This window comes from Carassius gibelio, chromosome A25 (genome assembly GCF_023724105.1).
Source record: "Carassius gibelio isolate Cgi1373 ecotype wild population from Czech Republic chromosome A25, carGib1.2-hapl.c, whole genome shotgun sequence".
In the NCBI taxonomy this organism is placed as follows: domain Eukaryota; kingdom Metazoa; phylum Chordata; class Actinopteri; order Cypriniformes; family Cyprinidae; genus Carassius; species Carassius gibelio.
The window spans coordinates 15,873,763-15,889,783 of record NC_068395.1 but is presented as its reverse complement, the minus strand read 5'-3'; the positions used below and the strand labels follow the sequence as shown (position 1 = coordinate 15,889,783).

General features: G+C 36.1%; 1 protein-coding gene across 2 annotated transcripts in view; it reads right to left on the bottom strand.

The window, feature by feature from the left end:
* wwox (WW domain containing oxidoreductase) overlaps window positions 1-16,021 on the bottom strand; it is a 194,695-nt gene that overhangs the window by 169,149 nt on the left and 9,525 nt on the right. For both annotated transcript variants that reach the window (XM_052544133.1, XM_052544134.1), the window contains exon 5: window positions 6,694-6,800. In XM_052544133.1, the coding sequence (XP_052400093.1) occupies window positions 6,694-6,800 (107 nt within the window). The remainder of the gene's footprint in view (window positions 1-6,693; window positions 6,801-16,021) is intronic.

The following is a 16,021-nucleotide window of genomic DNA, read 5'->3' as shown; positions in this document are numbered from 1 at the left end:
AAGTGAGCAGCTCATTTAGTTTGACAACAATAAACTTTAAAATCATAATAAAATGGAAGTAGCAACACCTTATCTTTTGTACTGTTATGAAATATCAGTAGTGAAAACCATGGGGCAGGACATCTACATACTGGATGAGCTGTTGGTGAGTAAACGGTCAGCAAACTTTCATTTTTGGGTGAACTATTCCTTGAATGAAGTCCAAATGGACCAAAGTAAATGTTACAAATAAGTGAAAATGTAAAAAGGTTGTCAAGTTAGTAGAATAGTTACTTATTGTTTATGCAGTACTAGTGCCCAACATGACAGGAGCAGACTGCATTTACTGAAAAACGTCTGAAGGCCGTGAAGTCTAAACACGGTCAGTTATCTAATTACAAAGACTTGTCCATCCGTCGCAATGTTAATATGCTTTTTACGCATTACAAGGTTGAGCTTTCCTCCCATCAGCCCTCAGCGGAGAGGAGGGCCTGCCCTAATTGGTTCCAGAGCTCACCCTAACAACACAACACAACGCATCTTCAGCCGACGCGCCGTGGGTTAATTTTCATCTCGATTGTTAATACGGTTTCACGAAAACAATGAACACATGCTAACACGGAGCTAGGTAGGCAATTAACAAGATTACAAAGTACCTCATTAACATTTTGACACAAAGAGGAAAAAAAAGTGTGGCTAATGCTCTTAAATGGGAAAAAGTGGTTAAGTTATTCTGCTGGACATTAGACGGGCCTTGATCGGAGAACAATCCCTCCCGGGGCTCTATTAAACATCTCTCCTGGGATCATGAATCAAAAGATCAGCACAATCTTATAGACAATCAAGAAAATTAAGCATGGACTCGATCCATAAGCACAACAATCTCAAGTACTCGAATATACGCCATCAAAACTTTCATCATTACACTGTAAAAAAAGGGTAGTGTATTTAACGGTAAAAAACTGTAAAAATGTACAGTAAAACCCTATTAATTTGTTAACCGTAAGTTCGGTGAAAAACTGTATTGAACATTACATGTAATTTGACGGTAATATACAGTTTTTGGAAGTGAAAATGAACAACGAAAATGCAGTTTTGGAAAGTGAAGAAGAATTTACAGTGAATGACTGTAAACTGACGTTCCCAGAATTCCCTGCGTTGCATTTCTGATTCGATGTTTTGTTGTTGTTGTTGAAATAACGGTTTCTTCTTAGTTACTAGCAGTTGTGTACATTAGGGTTGTATTTTACACCTAATGCTTTTAAATTAATGTTCATTGCATTATTCCAGTTTCATGTGTGTTACCATGATGGAGTTTAGTGTTTGTGCACCTTCTATATATGCAAGTATGTAAATATTTAAAAGCGGTTTGTGATGGGCTTTGGCTGCTTTCGGTGGTTATCAGTGTATTACAAAGTGCAAAACAGATTTCAGTGCTTCCATAGATTGGTTTATTAGCATTGTATCAGTTAAAGAAATAACAGTATTGAAATGTAAATTTAAATAAATTCATAAAACCTAAAATGTTTGTACCATATTTTTTACGGTGAAAATTCTGGCAACCACAGCTTCCAGTTTTTTTTTTACTGTAAATTTTACAGAATTTATTTTTTACAGTGTAGCCATCAAAGCATTTGACAAAGCAAAATCAATAAGTTTTAAAGATAAAAAGAAGTACCTAAAAAAGTACTAACTACAGGACACCAAGTCCTCATCGAGAGCCACCATACAATCAGAAAGCAACAAAGCCAGTCATTTTCTTCTTAAGAAAAAAAAAAGGAATAATAATTAAAAAAATAAGTTTTTTCTTAGTTCTTAGTATATTAGTTTTTCAAGAATTAAACTTAGAAACATTCATAAAAACTTCTTAGAATCTTATTACATATACAAACCTCTTTCTAAAGAAGATTTTTGTGAAGCCGGCCCTATATTTTTTTAATCAAAATAAATAATAGTGTGCGCATTTATAAATATTTATGGTAATCTGTAGCACAAAAACACAGCTTTTCTTGTGTTCACCTGCAAGTCCTGGACAAGAACTGCCAAACAATCAGAAAACACTATATTCTGAAGAGAGAGAGAGAGAGAGAGAATAAAATACGCTCTTCAAAAAACATTTGAGATCTTAATTAGAAACATTCTTCCCAAATTCTATGAATTTATCTTAAGAAACATCTTAACTTCTTTTTCAAAAGATTTCTGCAAACCCAGACCATTTTAGTTTAATTTTTAATGTTAATTAAATGCAATGTAAAAAATAACAATAGTGTGTGCATTTGTTACTATTACTATGGTAATCTGCAGCACAAAAATATGGCCTTTGAGGTTTTTTCTAAGAATTGAATTTAGGAAACTTCTTTATTTTAAGATAATTTTTATGCAGGCTCTATATTTTTAAATATTAGTTTTTACATACTGTGAAATGCAGAAGACACGGTCTGATCAGTGAATGAATGAAAAGCGCACACTAAGTGGACAGAACTGTACGAGCCAGCAGGGCTGTTTTTATTTGCACGTCTGCGGTTTAATTCCTGTCAGCCTTTACTGTGGCCCAACTGCACACTAGAAACCTCCACCTGCTCAACCCCATAAACACCACCAGTGTGCTTCCTATTGTAAAATACATCCATAACACAAATATTCAGCCTTCCTTAAATGTCCTAAGAATCTGAACTCAGACTGCTGAAGAACATGCACAAGCTCTTTATCAACAGCGCACCACAATGAGAGGTGAAGAACCTGACCCGGTGACCCTGAAAACAGTGGCCCTGCACTTCCCTCTGCCCTCACCACTTGCTTTGACCTTCAAATGATGCTTGGATGACCCTCCACACCTCTGTCCACAGATAAGCCCGGAGGATCTGGGAAGCGGAGATGGATGGGGTCCCGGCCGAGGGGTTAAAGCAAACGAGGAGAAGCGCGTGCGAGGAGCAGAATGCTGATTCAGCGTGACTCCGCGCTATTCTCCGCTACGATTACTGAAGATGGGAAGATGAAGGCATTTACAGAGTGATTAGCGAGCTTGTTCACATGAACACAGATCTGCAGAGCAGCCTGACCCGCTCTATAAATAAACCATTGTTTCTCTTAGGACAATCAGCAATGTTTCAGAGCAGGAAATGACATCAGCAGATGGAGCTGGGTATCACAAGGGGCCAATGTCACAACACTTGCAAAATAGTAAAAAAAAAAAAAAAAATACAAGGACTATCTCTGATTTTTTTCACATTATTCTATTGTTTTTTCCCTTACATTAAAATACAATTAAACTATATATTAAACAAATATTATATTTTGTTGCTCTCTCGATCTCCATATATACATAAAATGTTAGTTTTTTAATAAATAGTGCAATAATATTTATACAGTCACTAAACATTCATAACTGAAGTTGTAAAAAATCTATATTATCTGTATTATTATTATTATTATTATTATTATTATTATTATTATTGATACTACAATTAGTAAAGAAATGCAAAAGTAGAAATTACATGAGCACTCAGTGCCATTTCATAAATCCATTTTTGATTGTTTTTCCTTCATCCATAAATACATTAATATAAATGTAATTAAATAATCAAAAATAATATATTAATCATTACGTATAACAATATTATACCATTAATTAATTAATTTATACCATTATTAATACCATTTAAATATTATACATTAAACATGTCTATATATACACATATATATCACTAAACATACACATATTATTATTAACACTACATAAAATAAATATGACACTCATTGTACTTAAGATGTTTCCCCTTTACTAGCAATAAATCAATTTCAAATCAAATCTAAAAAATGTTAATCCAATTAAATTATATCATAAAACAAACGTTGTTACAATATCTAACTATATATCATGGAAGTTGCACATTTCATTAGTAGCAGTAGTAGTGTTTTTAATAAAGAAATGAAAATATAAAGGATATTAAGACATTTAAAACAAAGAGAGAAGATTGATATTTTGACAATCCATACAAAGCATGCAGATCCATACAGCATAGACTTAAAACTAGATTGAAAACTTTAATTATTGCATGTATATTTATGTATTTAATTAATTTAATGAGTTTGTTTCAGCAAAGGGGAAAAAGAGTGAAATTACAAGAGTAAAAAACTAAATGAAATCATTTTTGGGAAGCCAAATATTTATCCTTCTGCACCGCTGCATTTTTGACCTATGCCTTAACACTCACTTATTGTTTTCACGTATTGCTTTCTTGACAGGATCATTGCAAAATTTGTCTCTCAACACTAATTCTTCCCTTGCTCCTCCCCAAGCCTGAACGGCATTTCGAGTGACCTCGGAAGCAGACGCGATGACCCTTCATTCTGTAGAGTCCAAAACATACATCTTTATCAAAATAACCTCGGCGTGAGAGCGTGGGAAGACACGGAGAGTGCATTCATCATCTTAACGATTAATTTCCTTGTCCTGTCCTTCCCTGGATCTATTAATATCATTCCTGAGGTGTAAGTATGCATTTCCCGTCGATGAGATTAATTCGGATATCATGCATTCCATTACTCATCCCGCAGCACCTGCGATTTAGGACTCAAATCAAATTCAATATTTTTTTAATCAGAATCTGAAAATCTTAACCTGATCAAGCCAGCTTCAGGTATTACTTTCCTCATTTCTCACAAGAAGAGTCGTGAGGGCTCATATTTGGAGGATTAAATTCGAATGTTTTCTAATAATTAAAAAAATTCCCAGCAAGGTGTCAGTAAACATTAATCAGATGGTCCGGCTTTTTTTCGCCAGGTAATTTGCCTTAATATTTAAATGTTCTTTAATAACTTAAAGGATTCTGTGGATGTCTCCGTACTGTTTCTCCGCTGGCGGGTTGCGGTGCGCTTGTAAAATGCCTCAGAGCGGAGCTGCTACATTTATTAAAACACGCCGTGATTTGAAGCTGTCGAGGCTGAGGAATTATCTGCCGTCGAGAGGGGGCTTTGTTCAATTAGATATCGCCACTGCTTTAAAACACTTTAGATTCCCCTGTAATCCATTGGCATCCTGTAATTAATCAACTAATTCCAAGTCTCAGGATGGCTGTAATTACAGCACCTCGTAATAGCTTATTCTTTCTGCTCCAGCACCTACATTTCATTTGTTTATTTTCTCACACTCATAAATCTAGGGGAGTGTCGAGAGCGCCACAATATTAGTGCAATAATCAAAGTTAATTATCAGACGGCCCTCGCACCCCCACTCCTGCTAATAATGGAGGATATCAGAGAGATCAGCTCGGCTCGGGCTGCGAGCACACAGCCACGGGCGAAAACCCTGCCACACGACTTCAAGACGAGATGAATATTAATTAAGAATTAGACTGAAAAAAGTGAGAAATTAAAAGAGGAGTTGAAAGCTAGAGGATGTTTAGGATATGTTTGAAATTTTAAGTTTGATTTCAGACAATAAAGGTCTGCTAAAAGATCAGCTTTTTTAAAAAACCTAAATTAAGGATGTTTAGCAGAGGTTCTAGATATAAAAGAGCAGACAATTACAGGCAGAAACATATTTTAGAAAAAAAGAAAAAAAAAACCTTGTTTGCCCAATGCAATTCCACTGAACATGTGTTCTTCAGTTATTGCAGCATTAACAAATGGGACACTAATGATAAGACCCATTCACACTAAGATCAAGAACTATAAATAAGACTATAATTATAACTATATTAGCCCCCACACCAAGTTTTTGTCATTTGCCACTTTATATTTGGATGGATTCTAGTTTTATTTATTTATTTTTCATAAGCCAAAAAAAAAAAAAATTGAGTCACTCCAGTGATATCGTTCCTCTATGCTGTTATCGTTAGAGTTGAAGTCTGAACTTCCCTATTCTCATACGATTTGAATGATTATTAAAACTTAATTGTTTTAATACTCAATCAAGTTCCTTTTCAAGTGATTACAAAATTAGGCCAAATACACTCCAGTAACTTTAGTAATGATTTTGAAATGAAACCAGACCCAAGACAGTGCCTTGAGGCACCTCTATGACAGAGAACAGAAATGTCTATTCTATACCCATACGTTTTGATCTTCTGTTTGGTTATTGATATAGTTGTGGTGTAGACTTCCCTATTCCCATAGAATAAGAATGATTATTAAAACTTTATTGTTATGGTTATAGTTATCATCTTTGTTGTGAACAGGCCTTATGACGTTTGCATTATCTAAACCATCTAAACAATCAGTTTGCATCATTAAACTAAATTATTAATCACTTAGCTACAAATATGCTGTAATTTTAACTAACAAATAGCTAAATATGACTAAAACAAGAAAAGTACAAATTTAACACTGCACTCAAATGAAACTACACATCAGATCAAAATGTACTATTTTACTCAATGTTTGCAGTATTACAGCATTAAAGTAAAAACATGCTAATATCAGAATTTATTGTTAGTCAAGTCTTAAGTGCACTATTTGTGAGCAGTGCTTTTAATGTGGAAAGGAAACAGTTACTAACTTTGAATAAAATTTCAGAAGGCAGCTGACTTTGTAAGATGCAGACAGTGAGGCATCCCACTAGGTTTTGGAAGAGTGCTAATGACTTAAAGCTGTACCTAATTATGTGACTCATGAGAAGGCAGAGATGCCAGCTACACAAAACATGATTTATGAAATGTAAAGGTCACACAGGATGATGTCAGAGTGTGTGTGTGTGTGTGTGCTCTTACTCACCCATTCTTCTGTGATCAGACTCACTGCTTTAATGCCACGACTTTGGTTTCGGCACGCTAAGATCACATGAGCACCATGAAGAGCGAAAGATCGGGCGGTCTCAAAACCTGCAGATAGGGTGTGGGTAGGCAGAAAAGGGATTGTGGAAAAGAGAAATAAAATGATTGCTATAAGTCGCTTGACTCTGATCACTTTGCACTGCTCTTGCTGCTATTTGCATTTTTCAAGTGATAAAAATTATCAAATTAAAACACAGAAACTCCAATAGCATCCGTGATGATAATGAAATGAAACCAGACCCAGGACAACACCTTGAGGCACCTCTATGACAGAAGACAAAAATGACCATTGAAAAGACATTTACAGTGCTAAAATAATTTTATAAATCTGTCTTTTCCCAGTTAAAAAAAAATCCATTATAAAATTTACCTGAAAGGCAAAACCATGTAAGATTATGACTTATTCTCAAAAAATATACTGTAACTTGAATTAGGTTTAGTTTTTACTTCAATTTATATTTTGAATGAAAAAAATATATAGGGTTAAATAAATACAGTATATACTCTATGAAAACAGGTCTTGATATCATTTTTTTTGTACTAGAAAACAGAGAGAAAGAAATGCTTATAACTAAAGGGGGGCTAAAGTCTTTAAAATATCAACTTCCTCGCAAATCCCATGATCTTAAAGCACTTCAAAGCTAATGTGAGAAGACAGCTCCATCATAGAGCGTTCAAGATATTTTGGCCTCATTTAGAAAGTGCTCTGATGGTTGTCTCACATTAGTTTCTCAAATTATTTTCAAAATCACCACCCTAAATGGGTCAGTCAAACCCGAAAGGTAGAAACAATGATCTAAATATACAAGGCATGGGAAGGCAGAAACACAAAACATTTTCTTCCCCGAAAAAGGTTATATTTAGGGGGGACTTGGGGTATTGTTTTGGCTGGTTTTGCTGACCTGCCGTTTTGCATTGTGCCTTTGATTACACCAAGTGTGTTTAAAGTTTCTTTTAAGCTGGCATCAGCACTTTATTACCCGGAGTGGGCACCAGTCATAAAGGTACACGTGTCTTAGAATAGATAGTGCAAGAAAAAGCCGTACGTTCAACAATGGCTCAAGTTTGCAGGTCTGACATTAATAATCAAGTTTTAAAAAAATCAGAGAGAATTTTAGATGGGGCGAATGGTCTATTTTGCCATCATACGAAGGACACAAAGGTCAAACCTCTAAATTTGCAGTGTCCCACAACACCAGGGAGAAGAAACTGCTTTCCTGTTTGCAGGACATTTGAGCTTTGTGGGGTTTTTTTAACCCATAATCCTCAGATGCATGTTTGTCTTTCTGCTGACCGCATTTGCTCATTAAAGCCAGAGTTTAATTACAGCAAACTGTCTAAAAACACTAACAGATATGTTCTCTCTTTGCAAGCTACTTTTGTCGTAATCTCCTATTAATGTAAACCAGACACAAAGACAAAAATAAATTGGCCTTTGCGCTATTTCCTTGAGATTCGGGATCTGAAATGTTTGTCTAAGTGTGGCAGCAGCCAGCAAGTAGACTAAATGTGCTGCGTAGCCGCATGGCTGTTTTACGGCTGGCCTGCCTGCTCTCTCTGACTGTGAAATAACCCTTGGCCATTCTGCTTGTAAAACATATTACACTGTCATGGCTCAGAAAAGACTTGACAGGGCAACACGGATCAAACAGAGAGGCATGACTCCATCGCTCTGTGAACCCTCTCCAATACTGGGAATCATGGACATCAGTGAATCTGAAAGTTGGCAGCTGTCACTGATTGTGAGTGACGCTTGCACGCATGTCAGAGTTTTTTTCACTTCACTTTTCCCCTTGAAGTTCACTCATGATGGGAGGCCTGTCCCATTCATTCCCAAAGACCAAAACTTATCCAACAATTTTTTTTTTTTTTAAATGATTCTGGCCCTTTTCTATTTAAAAATGTCAGAAAATTTCAGGATCTTATTTCACTCCACAATTAAAATAAATAATTAGGAAATCATCTTTTGCAGAAAGACAACAAAGACTATTTTTAGAACCATTATTAGGACCTGATTTTTTCTTTTTCTTTTTTTTTGTGACATACATATTTTTTTTCTCCCATGTATTAAATATACATAAAATATAAAAATATTACATGTGATAATTTTCATGCATAACAGTAAATATTAGTAGTTATGCGATTTATTTATTAAGAATAAGTATAGGAAACGGTGTCAGTATATTCTTTACTGTGAGTTGCTTTGTCTTGTTAAATTTGATTTGCATGCTTTTATAATACATTAAAAAAATACATTTTACATTAACATTGTGGAGCATCAATACATCATGACAGTACATGTAATTTCTTTAATTAATGCTGTTTTGTTTTACTGTGTATGTGTGTGTGTGTGTGTGTGTGTGTGTGTGTGTGTGCGTGCATTTTATTATTTATTTATTTGTTCATTTATGTAAGAGCATAGAAGTTAACTTTAAGACAAAGTAACACTTTATAAATAAATACATTTAATTAATTAATCAGTCATAGAAAGACAGTATTACTGTGATAGAGAAAAGATATTGCATTACCATCATGGCAATATAACAAGAATTGGGAATAAATAAATAAATTGAAAATAAATCAATTAAAAATTGAAAAATTGTATTACAAAAAAATCTTAATGCTACTAAAAATAGGCTTTATTTTCATCATGGAAATTATAATTAAAAAATATAATAAAATAAAATAAAATAAAATTCTTCTGATTTTGAAGTGGAATGTGAGCCAGGTGTGTTTGCTAGGAAATGCCATTGGAAATTCACTTCATACGAGTTCCCCAACACACACACATATGTAAATACTCTTGATTGATAGTCTGGCCTTCCTCTTCTATGCAAACTAACCGAGTTTGACAGTGTGCTGGCGTGATTCTGGGCCACAGACAGTCGGGACGATAGCGTGGATTAAAATGAACTTTAATTAGATTATGTTTTAATCTGATTTTCATTAGAAGGTAACTAGGGAGCCTAATTGTGAGGAGAGAGCTAAGGAGTATTACCCATTAAAACTCAAAATTGGAGTAGGATAAGAACTCCTCTCTGACAAACCAAGCATGGAATTCAATTTTATGACACTTTATTAGGAGTAATGGAGAACGCGGTGTGTATCTGCACAAGGGGCTTCTTTCCCGAGAAACAGACACCAAAATACAAACAAGAGATGTAAGAATTTAAATGTGTTTTTCCTGCCAGCAAACCACCAAACAAAATACAGATCTACTAGCTAATCCATAATATGACAATTAAGCACTCTGCTTTCATTGCTGAATTAATGAGAAAAAGTGTCACATTAGCGTTGATCGAAAGAGCAGCTCGCAATCACCTTGTAAAAATTGTGGCGGTTGTTCAGCTTGAAGTGTGAATTAATCAGCACTGTTGTTTTTCGTAATAGAGAACAAATTAGAACATTTTTAATGAAAACAGCGACCTGCCGTGTATTACTTATAGAAAATAAGAGGGGCTTGATATTAATGTGGATGTAATGGCTCTGCTTGTTCATCAAAGAGTGGCAGAGAGACCCCGACACTTTAGGGGAGAAATCCATCTGAATTTGTCTGACATTGCATTGGAAGATGGCTGTCAGTCAGTTATATGATCACTGCCTTTGAGTTTCACTGAGGATTGCTTAGGCAAGCATTAATTCCTCAAACTGAGGGTCTGAGATCTGCACAAACCCTCTAACCTTAAAGATCACACTTCGGAGCAAAACACATTGTGTGGATGCCATGAAGACGGGACGTTCCAGAGATGACCTCTGGGTCAGTTGATGGTTTTATTGTTTTGTTCTTCTGCAGGTCACATCCTGGTCTCTAGTAGACATGTGCACTTTCCAAGATAGGAGCAATGATCCAAGATAAACACAAAGAGCGGACAGATTAACACTCTAATTTGCCCACATGATTATCGTTGATTTTATGTTTCATCACTCGGACTTATGTCCTCCATTGTTGCTTTATGGATTTTTCTGCTTAAATAGACAGATTTACAGAGCATAATGCATATCAAATTGTTGTGAACAGAAAAAAGAAGGAAAAAGTCACGTCTTTTCCAATACCACTTCTTAAAGAATGACTACGGTTCAATCAAAGCATTGCTCTGTTTGTTTGATAGATTTGACTTGACAATTTCTGGCTCAACAGATTTGTGGGTTTGAGGCGGGGCACCAGTTTATCTGACCAATGGCAGATCGGGGAAGTGTTCAGCAAAAGTCTTTCATTTTTTTTTTTTCATTTGATGATGCGACTGCTACACATTTACAACGAGAGGACAAGAAAATGTTGGAAAGTGTAGCCATGTCTCACTTTGAAAGCTGTGCCCTCCAGAAATCACATTTCTTGTCATATTTCAGAAAAGTAACCATTATAATATTGACTGTTACTCACTCTCTCAAGAAAGAAACTCGTAGTCTTGAACGCAAATGGAGAAAAACGAACTTGGAAGTTTTTAGAATTGCATGGAAAAACAGTATGTCCAGCTATAGACAGGCTCTAAAAACTTCCAGGGCCAAGCACATCCACAAACTCATTGAAAATAACCAAAACAATCCAAGGTTTTTATTTAGCACAGTGGCTAAATTAACAAATTACCAGACGCCAACTGATTCTAATATTCCATCAACGTTTAATAGTAAGGACTTCATGAATTTCTTCACTGACAAAATAGATAACATTAGAATGATGAACCCAAAGATAAACTGCAGTGCTTTACAAATATAGGACAGGAAGAGCTAAATCACTGTATCTAAACCAACAACATGTTTATTAGATCCTGTACCCGCCAAATTACTGAAAGAGCTGTTACCTGTAGCCGAAGAACCACTTCTCAATATCATTAACTCGTCATTATCTTTAGGTCATGTCCCAAAACAATTCAAACTGGTGGTAATTAAGCCTCTCATTAAGAAACTACAATTAGATTTTAGTGAACTGGCAAATTAAAGTAGGGGTGCACGATCACGATTTTTCATGGCCATTTCCGATACCAATTTTTTACGAGCAAACTGTCCGATTCCGATTCGATCTTTAAGCAACAAACAAGAAAGAAGGAAAGTGTGCATAAACAAGATGTTTATTTGGTATTTAATAGGCCAAACTGGCTTTTGGCTATTGAAAACAATAACCGTAACTGCACAGTAAGTAGCTTACATTCAATACAAACATCAGCATTTAGCTTATGTTTTTGAATTAGGTTGAAACTACATAGAACTGGCCTTAAATTAAAAGATTAACTGTAACCATGTTTAATTAAAGGCAATAACTGCATTGTTCTACAATCCAAACACCACAATCAACACGCAATCAATAAGATGTTTCTTAATCAGCATTCAGTATGTGTTTTAGTTTTTAAATTTGTTTTTTTTTTTAAAAGGTATTTACCAGTAAGACTAAATAAAAGTATGCTATATAAATACATTATTCTAAAATGTTAAAATCAAATAATGTTGGTGTTTCATTCATCCAATTAAAAAAAAAATTAGGGTATTGATTCACATCTACATTGTTTTACTAGAGCCAATGAAAAATAAATAACTTATTGTCTCAAGTAAAAAAAAATATATAGATGTGAATCATTATTTTTTTTAATTGGATCGATGAAACACTATTTTCAGTGTCCTACAGCAGGTGATTTTTAAATCAAATTAAGTGTATGTAATTTTAAGGTAAAATAAAAATAATCATCCTAATGCAGAACTGATGCTTACTTCTGGCTTTTCAAACGTGTATGCAAGTTCTAATTTACAAAAAAAAAAAAAAAAAAAACATTTCAGTTGCCACAGTTTAGTTTGTTTCGTTTCTCATCCAACACACGAGAAGTAGAGCTGAACATCTCTTCACGGTCCATGCGTGTTCAGGACGCAAACAGATACAGTATGCTTGCACAGCATTAGTGCGCGCATTAAAGGGGCTCTTATTTGTGCGCCAGTAAACCAACGGCTTTGCATTTCCAGTGCTGAACGGCTGCCCGTGTCCTGCACACAGATTTCGAAATATTTCCACACAAATGACATAGCGAACGATTACAATGTAGTATGTGCACGCGGGTGCAATTCCGGAAAAATCGGCCGAAAAAAGACCACAAACCGGCCGAGAAGTAGAGCTGATCACGTAGATTGCCGATCACGTATTTTAAGCTAAAACCGGCGAGTTCCGATTTATGGCCGGTGCATCCCTAAATTATAGGCCCATTCCAAATCTTCCATTTATGTCCAAAATTTTGTGAAAAAGTTCTCTGCTCAATTGAGCTCCTTCCTGCAAAAAAAAAAAAAAAAAAGATCTCTTTGAAGAATTTCAGTCTGCACGTTTTAAAATTACAAATGACCTGCTCCTTGCATCAGATCAAGGCTGTATCTCATTTTTAGTTTTCTTGATCTTAGTGCTGCGTTCGACACCATAGATCATGACATACTCATAGATCAATTACAAAACTATACAGGTATTCAAGGGCAGGCTCTAAGATGGTAATATCCAACCTGTCCGATCGCTACCGTTTTGTTTATTTAAATGGGGGGTCATCTCATTTATCATCAGTAAAATATGGAGTGCCACAAGGATCCGTCCTAGGTCTCCTTCTATTTTCAATATACAAGTTGCTCCTTGGTACATTATTAGAAAATACGGGATTCGTTTCCACCATTATGCTGATGATACTCAACTACATATATATAAATCAATGAGACCAGATGAAATTTGCTAAGATTGGATGACCAATAATTTTCTCCAATTAAATTCGGATAAGACAGAGATATTACTTATTGGACCAAAAAACACTACACAGAATCTTGTAGATTACAATCTGCAACTAGATGGATGTACTGTTACTTCCTCTACAGTCAAAAATCTGGGTGTTATATTAGACAGCAATTTGTCTTTTGAAAACAATATTTCCCATGTTACAAAAACAGCATTCTTCCATCTTTGAAACATTGCCAAGCTACGAAACATGTTACCTGTTTCTGATGCAGAAAAGCTAGTTCATGCATTCATGACCTCTAGACTGGACTATTGTTACGCACTTCTAGGTGGTTGTCCTGCTTTGTCAATAAACAAGCTACAGGTAGTCCAAAATGCAGCAGCTAGAGTCCTTACCAGGTCAAGAAAATGTGATCATATTACCCCAATTTTACAGTCTCTGCACTGGCTACCTATTAAGTTCCGTATCAGTTACAAATTATCATTACTTACCTATAAGGCCCTAAATGGTTTAGCTCCAGCGTACCTAACTAGCCTTCTACCACGTTACAACCCATCACGCTCCCTAAGGTCACAAAACGCTGGACTTTTGGTAGTTCCTAGGATAGCATAGTCCACTAAAGGAGGTAGAGCTTTTTCACATTTGGTTCCCAAACTCTGGAATAGCCTTCCTGATAATGTTCGAGGTTCAGACACACTCTCTCTATTTAAATCTAGATTAAAAACGCATCTCTTTCGCCAAGCATTCGAATAATGCATATCATAATTTGTGACTGTAGTTGTATCTGATCAAATGTGCATTCTTATTCTTTAGCTTGGGTTAAACTAATTAATTTTACTTTGTTTAAACAGCAGCTACGCTAATAATGTCTCTATTTGTTTCTCTGTTTTGCCACGGTAACTCGGATTTACACAACCTACAGTCTGGATCCAGAACACCGGAGAAGAAATGATGCCAACCCCTCAGAGGACCTCCGATGATGCTAATCCTGAAACAACATTCAGAACTAACAAATATTTCTACTTACTATGCAATCACATTATAATTGTATAATTGTATGTAACACATTGTATAATTGTAATAGTGTTCATCGTCTGGTTGACTATGTCTTGTATAATTCTTTCAGAAAATTCCTGTCATTCCTGTCAAACTCCAGAAGGCACAGCCTGCAGAAAGAGACAGAGAAATGGAATTGGAAGATGTTGCAGACTGGACTCGAATCTGAATCATCCACATGAGCACGACAGATCCGAAAGTCAGGAACACATGCACCAAGTACTGTACTAGATCCTAATGAATTAAAAAAACGGCGAAAGAAATGACCTGGCAGGGAATGCACATATTTGTGAATATATTGCACAGTGGTGCTAAAGTATGTTACCAAATTCCAATTTAGCTAACGTTATTACCAAATACTTCTTCTTGAAGACACTTATCGTGCCTTTGAAGCATTGCTGTGTGATTTGTCTAATCCGACTTGCTGACTTCTGGCTCAACATATTTGGGAGTTTGGGGCGGAGCTACCAGGTTATCTGACCAATGGCAGGCCTAGTGACCATATATTGTCATGACACATCTAAGAGGCGGAGCCAAAGAGCAGCAGGTGAGGTGAAACATATATTTTGGCGTTAAAACAGGGAGTGTGGTGCTTCCGTCAGTGTGCAGGGAGCCTTAATTTCCACCATTAATAACCCCCATGTTCATTTGGGATTGGGGGAGATGTTGTCACGGCCCAAAGTGAAATGTATGGCCTGTAATTACAGCAGTCTGAGGAGCAGAGTTCCACCTGACCAGCCCCACGTCGTTCTATTACCCCCGCTGCTTTTGCCCCCGGCTGCCCTTTGCCGCCCTTCCTTCACGTAACCCGTCTTTGACCCCCAAGTGGCCTCGCCTAAATCCCAACTTCATTTTTCATCATTGCAACAGGTTTGCAATGGTCACACCGCCCTTATGGCAACCCCTCACACCAGCCTCCCGGCCTGGCCCCCGATAGACGGGAATCCAAACAGGAGCACGGTTAATTCCATCCCTGCCATTGTTATAGAGAGAGCAAAGAGTCGTCATGCAACTTTAATATCTCCGCTCTTGGAAAAATAGTAAAAGCGAAGAGATCCATAAACCACTTGAGTTCACATTCAGGCCCTCCTGACCATTTTTAAAAGCCTCCCTCCTTTAAAAGCCAGTAAAAGGCCTTAAACATATATATATATATGCGTTCTGGCCGCTCAGCCAGGTGGTATTGAGATCGTAATCATTATCGAACCTTTTATCCCCAGTTGTAATTTTCTTGCATGTTACATCAGTTTTTTCCATGCTTTGTGAATTTCATCCAAGGTTAATAATGCTCAATAATTTGACTAACCAACCATACCTGGTGTTCATTACAGAGCCGATAAACAGATTCATCAAAAACGGACATGAAATGCACATTAAAAGCCTCAGATTCTATTTCCTCTGACACTCAATATCAATAACAGGCTCCACAGGCACACAACGGGTTCAAGAGCAACTAAAACTAAAGGAAGAACCTAAAGTTTTTGTCTTGTTCTTGTGCTTAAGTAATTGTGGGAAAGTTTCAAA